General features: G+C 42.2%; 1 protein-coding gene across 1 annotated transcript; it reads right to left on the minus strand.

The window, feature by feature from the left end:
- Positions 1–3542: 3542 nt before the first annotated feature.
- On the minus strand, positions 3543–4469 carry LOC147700779 (olfactory receptor 1G1-like). Its single transcript, XM_086928485.1, has one exon. The coding sequence runs from the start codon at positions 4467–4469 to the stop codon at positions 3543–3545; it is 927 nt and encodes a 308-aa protein (XP_086784611.1).
- Positions 4470–10489: the final 6020 nt, after the last annotated feature.

Below are 10489 nucleotides of genomic sequence, written 5' to 3' on the forward strand. Positions count from 1 at the left end.
AGCTGTCAAGCCTAAAGTCAAGGTGATGGTGTGAAGGTTGGGGCTAGATACAGTAAAGAAGCATCATTACAATGTAATTGAAGATGGAGTGTCTGCCTTGGGTGACTTCTTTGAAAAGAGAAGAAAACTTTATTAGTTCTGAAGATTTTATTACACAGCTTTAGACTTGGATCTTTCTGCAGGGTCATCCACAAACTTTTTTCCTTCATTCCATTTTTAATGCCGAACCCCTTTTTGCTGGCCTTTAGGACTTCACATAAGTTTCCAATGCTAACCAGTGCTAATGTGTTCATTTCTTAAAACATGGAAACTTTGACTTATCACTTATTGACATATTTAATTTAGCTATAAGTCTCTGGTAAACTGGTACTATGTTTACTCAGGACCTGCAATTTAAATTTTCAAAGTGGCCAGCAGCATTGGTTTTGCAACCTACTAAAGTAGCTTTTTTAAACATGTCTGTGCCTCCCATTGCAGTGTGTGTGCAATTTTAAATAGCCATTTCTACCTGGCAAAATAAACCTTTCGCCAGGCCCAAACTTTCCTTCTAAATATGTATGTCACACTTAGGGCAAGTCCTAAACAGTCGACATGGCAGGGTGCAATGTACTTTAAAAGCATGACATGTACTTTTACAGTTTATGTCCAGGCAGCAAAAACATCTTACATTTGTTTCCACTACTGCAACCCTTAAGTCTCCTAACAAATAACATTAGAGATGCACTAATACATGTATAAGCTGTAACTTCCAAATTGGAAAACGTAAACAGTTCATGTTGGAACTCTTTGGAATTGTATTAATTTTTTTATTTAAAAAGTTTTACATAGCGCTAACTTGATCCCGAAGGATATCAGAGCGCTTTACAAAACTTTGTATAACAGTTGAACCGCATTGTAAAAGTTAGGAACATAATTCAAAACAAAAAGTGAGACAACAAATCCCAGAGGGCGCATGCATCAGGTGTCTAGGTTATCTTCCGGGCGAGTTAGCGCCCGGGCTGGTGTGTGTTTATGGTGTGGGGGCTGCTACTTTATTTCTCTGCGCGATTACGCGGTTGTGGAAGTGACACACTGTGTGAGCTGCTTTCCGCGTAGTAACTACCCCCCTTCTGCTTGGGGGGAATGTGAGGAACCTGCTCAGCCTAGCGATTGCAACTGGGGTGGCATGCAGAAACAACACAGTATCAGCAACTAGGTGGATCCTTACGTGTCAGGTCCTGTCTTGGCCTACAGGCTGCTGTTTATACCTATAAACGTCTACATGTTCCCAGCTAAGTGGGTCCCTCGTGGCATCATCATGAGAGGCTTATATCTTTGTATTCCCAGTAATAATAATGCTCGCTTTATTTTACTCCTCAAATCCATTTACATTCCATGACAAAATATGACCATGATATGACAATTTCGTGTAGGTGAAAAATTAATTACCCTCATGTTTGTCAGGGGAGGCGGTCCCTTCTACAGGCACCATACATACCCTCAGCTGTTGCCTCAGATAATTGTAAAAAATGTTAACACCTTTCTCTTTTTATTCCTCACCCCACATTCCAATGCAGTAGGTCTCCACTTCGAATGTCCCTGGGGACAAGGTGGCCAAGTTTGTAGCATAATTGACCTGTCATTTACTTGCCCTTTGAAATGTTCTTGTTTATGGTGCAGTCAAATGTTTTATTACAATTTTCAAAATGGCAATTTTAGAAAGTTGGCCTTTTCCTGCCTTAGCCAGCTGGAAGATTGACTTTGTATATTCCTCCTAGACAGCCACACACAATAGAGAGCTTAGGTGTGGCTGGCTGGGCCATTGCTGGCAGGATGGGAGAGTGAAACACCTGAATAGGTTGTGTTCTACCATTACACAAAGGATTGCATAGCCCCTATAGATAGTCTGGCTCCAGGGTATGGGAGGCAACAAACCTGTGCACTTCAAAGGGAAAATTCTACAAGCTGGAGGCATAAGGTATAAATGTTGGACCTCAGACTCCAACTCTTCAGTACGCTTTTGGACCTATGGACTCTGTGATGAAAAAGGACTGCAGTCCTGCTGAAAGGACTGCCACTGCGCTGAACACGTTGCTCTGGAGGACGGCTGCCCTGCTTTGCGGTTTTGTTCCCTCTTACCTGGCTGAGAAGGACTGGACCTGCATCTCTGAACCCACAACCCCAGAATGACTCCCACAGCTAGTTGGCTGGCTTTCTGGTCAGAATCCTGAGGTATATAACATACTTTCAGCAACCTTGACCCTATTACCTGGATTTTGCCATCAGAGAGTCCTGCCCTTCTAAGTGGTACCACCCCAATCCTGGACTCCTTGAAGTGGGCCTGAAGGTGCTCTGCCAAGCCCAGCTGTGGTCCTCATTTGAACCAATATGAAGCCTGCAAGGCTTGGCGCACAGCTCCCATCCACATCAGAAGCAATGCAGATAGACGCATACTCCTGCAAAACCTTACACACAGCTTGCAGTTCCATCAGAACCAATGCAAAGCGATGCAACGCCCTGATAAAATACTCAGCACAGCTCACTAGAACCATTGCAAAGCCATGAAGTCTCACAAATAAACACTGCATAGACCGAGCACCCGGACGTACGCTACTGTGTACAGCACACCTAGGTTGTTCCCTGTAGCCAGCCCGCACTTCATTGTGGTTGGCCTGAAATTGTGACTTTGTCCAAGTCCGGTACAACCAGATAACCACAGATGGAACTTTGTGCATTTAATGCAGTTTTCCCTAAAATCTTTAAACCTGTCTATTTATGGTTCTAATGTTTGTTTTTTTGGTTCTTTGTTCCTGAATATTTTATTAAAATGTGCATATGTGTCTAAATTATTGTGGGATTTATCTTTTCTTGTGTATTCACTTTATTACTGCTTGAAGTGCTGAATAAATACTTTACACATTGTCTCCAAGGTGCCAAGTTACCTGAAGATTCATCACAGGTTAATTTGTGTTTTGTATGAGCATGCCCCTGACAAGGATTGTGGTTGCTGCTTCAGTAGGGTTAACCCAATTTCTCAGACATAGGCAAAGGTGAAAGAAAAAATGAAAACCACAAATCAGTACCAAATAACATATCATTCTACAATTGCACCAATTGACAATGACTATCAAAAAATGTGCCTGTATTATTTAGAGGTTATCATAATTAATCAAAATATGTATAGCTCAAGATGTACTTTTAGGCGTTTACACATTTACATTTCTACATTCACATTTTTTTTTTTTTAATGTTGAGAAATCAACAATTAATAAGAAATGTTAACTCTGCCAGCCTAACTCTTCCTTATGAATACATTATTAACTAAAATATTTAACATTATTTCTGGTCTACATGTATAGTTTCCATGATGTATTTTTGGATGTTAATACTAAGCAATTTTCTTTACAACAGTGAATATCATTAAAATGGAGTGTTTCTTGCATTACTCAATGAAATGTTCTGCCTTTTTTAAAATGATTTACTAATATTGAACATGTGCATATGACATTTGTTACCTAAAAGTAATTTTGCCAATAAATCATTGCCCATTGCTATATTCTATTCTATGTTGTTTTCTTTGTTTTCCTGACAGCATTTTTAAACTCTGTATTTTTCAGACTGTATATAATTGGGTTACACAGTGGGGTAAGAGCGATATATACCAAAGATGATATCTTATTGGTTTTAATTGAAAACGTTGATGTTGGTCGCATGTACGTTGAAGCGAGGGAAACGTAAAATAGCACAACAACAGTGAGGTGGGAAGTGCATGTTGAAAAGGCCTTATTTCTTCCACCAACAGATTTGATTTTCAAGATTGATGAGACGATGTTGATATATGAGATGATTATTAAAACAAATGACATCAATGTCAAAAGAGCACCCAAAATGTAGGTAAGAATCTCAATTCCACGAGTGCTGGTGCAAGAAATCTTCATCATGGCTGTCATATCACAGAAGAAGTGGTCAATTATGTGAGACTCACAGAAGGAGAGGCTATACAAAGCTATTGTGTGTGGTAATGCCTCTATAAATCCTAGTGTCCAGCTTACAGCAGCCATTTGGATGCACATAGCCTTGTTCATGATGGTCAAGTACCGTAACGGGTTGCAGATGGCCACAAACCGATCGTAAGCCATGACTGTGAGAAAAAACACTTCTGTACATAACATGACCATGAAAAAATACCACTGCAATATACATTTAGTCAAAGTTACATGAATACCCTCTAGAAAGAAGTGACCTAGCATCACTGGGAAAATAACTGAGGTATAGCTGATATCGATGAAGGACAAGTTGCTCAGGAAGAAATACATAGGGGTGTGCAGACACGAAGTAGAATAAATTGTTGTCATGATAAGAAGATTTCCAACCACAGTTAGCAGATAAATTAGTAAAAATGCAACAAAAAGTGGAACTCTCAGCTGAGGAAGGTCAGAAAATCCCACAATCAGGAACTTTTCCTCGGAACTCAGGTTCGGCCCTTCCATTTGTCAGAAGTACTGCACAACTCTGATTTGAATATAATCTGAAAACGAAAAATCATGCAATGTAAATATAAGCGATTTTGGGAAAAATAAATAGGAACGTTGATTGTTTCCAAATCTTTTAAAAAGGAAAAAAATAAATTTTCAATGAATATCACCATACAATATAAGCATGGTGCCATGTCTGGGAAAGGGGTAACTGTTAAAGCCAACACAACTTAATAACATTTGTTTAGCTCCTTTCCTTTCCCTGAGAACTGAGGGCCCGATTTACTAACAGAAACTTCCCAAAAAGTGAGTGCAATTTGAACACTGTTGTCGTATGACCTGTCTGTAATTCTGCGATGCAACCTATGTGCTAATAGGTTGTGTCACATCATGGCCCATTTCAGAGGGTCACAGATTGATAATTTGGTTACAATCCCTGTCAGAGTGAAGCCACCAAATTAACATGTGCTTAGCCTTCTTGTACTCTATCACAAATATAGTCAGACTCAGCTCAGGGACAATGTGTAATGTATTTATGCAGCAAACAAACAGCAACAAAGTGAAAACACAAGAAAATCCCACACTCATTTTGAAAAATAGAGTAAATTGTAAGCAATTATTTAACATCAAAAAGACAAAAATCCAATTAGTGAAATCAGAGTTATGATTTTTTATTTTAATTGAAGAGCATCGAAGAACCTCACAATATTCCACGAATATATGACCCCGCTGGCCAACAACCCTCGGTATCGACATATTTTCATACCCAGACAACATCCAACTCATCCTCTCACTCACAGATGATCTCATCACCATCAGAAACAACTGCAGCAGATGCATGACAAACGTCATCAACTTGATGAAGAACAACTGCCTCCAGCAGAACACAGACAAGACAGTAGTACTGATCTTTGGCAAGAGCAGCAACAATATGGATTTGCTCCTGATGGCCATCAGACCTCGGACTGGCACCCACTCCCTCTGACCATGCCAGAAAACCTCAGAATCATCTTTGACAACAAGCTCACCATGAAATCACAAATCAATCAACGCCTTCTCCTCTGTCTGCTTCCTCACTCTGCACATGCTATGTAAGATCTACCCCTACACAGGAGATACACCATGACACAGGCCCCCATCACCAGCCGACAGGACTATGGCAACGCCCTCTACGTAGAAATCGCCACACACTTCCTACAGAGACTTCAGACCATAAAAAATGCCACATCCAGAATCAGCCTCGGCCTTCTCTGATTAACCCACCTCACACCTCACCTCAGGCAACTCCAATGGCTCTCCATACAGAAAAGATTTCAATTCAAGCCGCTGACCCATGCACACAAGGCTATACAAGACTAAGGACCCATGTATATCAACCACCACTTCCAACAACAGTCAATAGGATTACACTCCAACTCCCTTTCACATAACCATATTCCCCATATTTACCAAAGCAGATGTGGGGACGCTCCTACTACCACATCGCAGCAAAGCCCTGGAACAGCATCCTCATGCACCTCCAGGTCATCACCTCACTTCTGAAATTCCAAATGGCCCTTAAGACCTGCCTGTTTGAATAAGTCTCCGGGGCCTGCAAGCACCTGGGTACCCTATCAAATGATTGCTGCAATTTACAAATCCTGATTGATTGAAGGGACACAATAGTGCTTAAAAGATGAAAGTGCATATAGCAGACATCTAGTTGCGCAAGACTGGCACAAAATTGAAACCTATAGCAGATTGCATTAGAGTACACATTGGATACAAATGGAATCTGGTCCCTGCAGGTGCTTACCTTTGGTACTCCTCAATTTAGCAGAACAACAGGGCTCACGCAGCAGGGTATGTCACTGAGGGTTTGAGGAAGGCTCCAGGAAACAGAGTAGTCCTTCCAGGTGCAGCACAACAGTCCTCAGAGGTACACAGCGGGCCACAGCAGCAGTAGTTCTTCTGAGAGTCCTTTTGCAGCTCCAGAAAATGAACTGAAAAGTGGGTCTGAAGTTCCTAATTATATACGTGGTGGCTTTTTGACCTAGGAGAAAATACTAGAGAATTCCACTTAATGTGCTTGAAGATTCTTGCATCACCTGTCCTGACTCTAAACTGGCTGCATGAACAATGAAGTAGTTATATGTACTTCGTATGAAGGTAGGTCGCAGACCGATCAGTGCAAGTGGAACTCTGCCCAGCTCTGCCACTCCCATCCTGTTAGTTATGGCCCATCCAGGCACACATAATCACTCTATTGTGTGTCTGTCAGGGAGGAATGAATAAAGTCCAACTGTCAACTTCATCCAGTCTTGTGACCCAGGAACAAGCTGCCAGAAATAAATAGTTTGTTCAAGAAAATGGCAATTTTCAGAAAGTGGCATTTTCAAAATTGTATTTTAAAATTCAACTTTATCATTAAAGAGACTTTTAAATTACAACTCATCAGACAGTAAACATCAACATCAGACATTAGCACTGATTAAATGTAATAGGACAATCAAATGTTACATGTGCTATAAAAGGGGAGATGAAGTTTTGGTAAGAAAGTTATATTGCGAAGTCAAACAGGCAGTTAAAAACTGCATTCAAATTGCAATGTCAGTCCAGGGTCATCGAGCGCTCCCCGATTATATCTTGGGTCAGGGTCAATGTTTCTGACTATAAAGTTCTGGCATACACTGATGATGTCATAGTACTAACTAGCGATGTATCATCTTCTTTTCCAGCTATTAAGAACCTAGCGGAACAATATGACCTGCTCTCGGGTTACAAACTTAATGTTCAGAAAACCCAGGTTGTCCAATCTACCACTATGGGTCCCTCTGCAGCACCAGTGGTCCAAAATGCGATGTATTTAGGGATAAAAATCACAGCTGCGGTAGATAGTATACCAGACTTGAATATTTCACCCATTATAGACACGGTTAGCTCCACTTTGGCAAGATTAGACAACTTGTACATATCTTTGTTTGGTAGAAGGAATGTTTTAAAAATACTGATCCTACCAAAGTTTTTGTATATATTTAGAACAATCCCATAAGAATTCTCACAGTCTAGCCTTGCCTGTGCCGAAAGATGTTGTAACAGATTTTTATGGGGCTATCGCCAGCCTCAAACGGCGGCAAAGTGGATGCACCTTCCACTGGACAGGGGCGGGTGGTCTGTGCCCAACCTGGTGCTCTATAACTGGTCAGCTCTACTTCAGCACATTGCACTACCGCTCTTCGGGGCTAGGGCAGAACTCCCACCGTATTGCAGTCCCTCTATTTTTGAGATTGTCTTAGGGTAAGACACCAAGGGGATACTATTGTCGGTTCAAGGTTGTTATGTCAATGTATTCAGTTTGGAGGAAGGTTCGTCGGAAATGTCTAATTTCTAACACCAACTACTATACATGGATTCCGGGTTGGTGGCAGCATCCCGGCGCCATTTGAGGAGAGACATTGCATAAGGGCAGACCTCTGAGAATCGCCTTTTTAAATTTATGTACTTGTGTGTACTTGTATTATTTTATGTTTTACTGAATTACTGTGGCCAAAGCGGTAATTTTTAATATCGGATTCTCTTAAATGGTGTTGGAGTGTTTTTGCAGTTAAACGCACGCAGCGCAGCTGATTACTAGAGCCACCTTCTTTCTACCTTCAGTTAGCGGCCCCTCTGCCCCGGTCCACCGCGGCTCCTCTGCCGATTGAGTGGAGGGCGGCTCACCTACCGCGGCTCCTGGTGCCGGTCTGGTGGTGAGAGCGGGCGCCATATTGGGAGGAGTCAGAGAGCACTGGGACCTGAGGCAGCGGTCCAGTTGCTCGAGACTCCCTCCCTTAAAACGATAGGGAGACGCTCTTTCCCTCGTGGATTCCGGGTTGGTGGCAGCATCCCGGCGCCATTTGAGGACAGACATTGCATAAGGGCAGACCTCTGAGAATCGCCTTTTTAAATTTATGTACTTGTGTGTACTTGTATTATTTTATGTTTTACTGAATTACTGTGGCCAAAGCGGTAATTTTTCAAATCGGATTCTCTTAAATGCTGTTAGAGTGTTTTTGCAGTTAAACGCACGCAGCGCAGCTGATTACTAGCGCCACCTTCTTCCTACCTTCAGTTAGCGGCCCCTCTGCCCCGGTCCGCCGCGGCTCCTCTGCCGATTGAGTGGAGGGCGGCTCACCTACCGCGGCTCCTGGTGCCGGTCTGGTGGTGAGAGCGGGCGCCATATTGGGAGGAGTCAGAGAGCACTGGGACCTGAGGCAGCGGTCCAGTTGCTCGAGGCTCCCTCACATAAAACGTGATGTGTTGGAGGGAGCGCAGCGGGCGCAACGGAGGCGCGCCGGAGTTGCGCTAGGGTTAAGCTCGTCCGCGAGCGTCCGGGGCTAGGGGCTAAGGACTCTGTTAGTTCCTATATTTACACATCCGCTAAGTTACAAGCGTTAAGACCTACCCTTATGATGTGTCCCCCCGTACCTCTCAATACGACAAAACGAACATCTCGTCTTGGTATTAGCAATCCCGCCAACCTAACAGCAGATCCCGCCCCTAAGTATGCGGTGCTTACAACCACACCTAGCGCAACATGCAATTTTAGGTGCATTTATTGAAACACTCGCTCTATGACCAGACATCAGACGGATATATTTCTGCTACTAATTGACACAAAACCAGATATGCTGTTACTGACCGAAACATGGCTCACCCCGGATTCTCTACCGGACATTTTAGCTGCTTTACCAGCAGACTATTACATTCTATCAGCAATACGTCCAGCAGGGAAAACTGGGGGAGGAGTGGCCATCATTGTTAGTAAAAAACATCAACTCAGACAATTATCATCTTTATCTCTGCCCAATACAGAAAATATAGTTGCTAAACTAGATACTGCTAATGGAACACTTGTATTGGTGCTACTGTATCGTCCACCTCAAACAATGGCCACATTTCCTTCCATTCTAGCAGAGCAACTGGCTCTGCTGGTTACAAACCACTCTAAATTACTTTTGGTTGGAGACTTGAATTTTTGGTTCGATAACACACTATTAGATCCTCAAGCAGCAGAGATGAAGGACCTTCTTAATGACATTAATTTGACACAACATATCAACACCGAGACTCATCAGAAGGCCATAGTCTCGATTAAATCTGGTCTTCAAACTTACCAGTACATTCTATTGATATAAAACCTTGTAGCTGGTCTGACCACTCTAGCATAAGTTTCTCTTTCCATATAGATAAAACTACTCAATTTAAGCTGCAAATTAGTAAGACCACTCGAAAATGGACTTCCATGGATATGTCAGCTTTTTTAAACTTTTTAAACACTTCCCTTCCCCTACAGAGTACTAATGTGGAGGTAGCTGACCTCAGGTTTAAAGAATGGCTAACCACAGCCACTAATATTTATGCCCCTCCTACTCGTCTTTGTAGCTCTAGAAGCACGGACGCACACAAATGGTTCACACCTGAGCTAAAAAAATTAAAATTGGAAGTGAGGCAACAGGAGAGAATATGGCGATCTAATTATTGCCCTCAAGCCAGGGCTGCTTACTGCCTAGCTAGGAAAGCATACCAAAAATTTTTACATAATCACAAGACTGCTTATTTCTCCACAAAAATTGTAAGTTCTACCAACAAGTCGAAAGAAATTTTCAGAATTGTGAACGAATTATGTAATGTCGACAGAACCTCTCCTCCGGTAGTCCCTTCACAAACACTCTGTAATTCCTTGAATGACTTTTTTAGTGAAAAGATACTATTGATTAAACAGAATATATCCAAACTCCCAGTCTGCGCCCCTTTGGATGATATTTTTTTTAATCCATCAACATTACACTCTTTTCCTCCCATTGACTCAAAGGCTTTTTTAGATTTATTGACTAGAGTCAAATCAGGATCTCCTGTGGATGTTTGTCCCCCTCAAATCATGAGGGAAATTGGCCGGGCCATCCCTAACAGCATGATATCATTGCTTAACAATTCCCTTACATCTGGGATAGTCCCCAGCAGCTTCAAGCAGGCCTTATTGATTCCCCTTACTAAGAAACCTGGCATAGACCCTC

The sequence above is a fragment of the Lissotriton vulgaris genome, chromosome 7 (assembly GCF_964263255.1).
Source record: "Lissotriton vulgaris chromosome 7, aLisVul1.2, whole genome shotgun sequence".
Lineage (NCBI taxonomy): Eukaryota > Metazoa > Chordata > Amphibia > Caudata > Salamandridae > Lissotriton > Lissotriton vulgaris.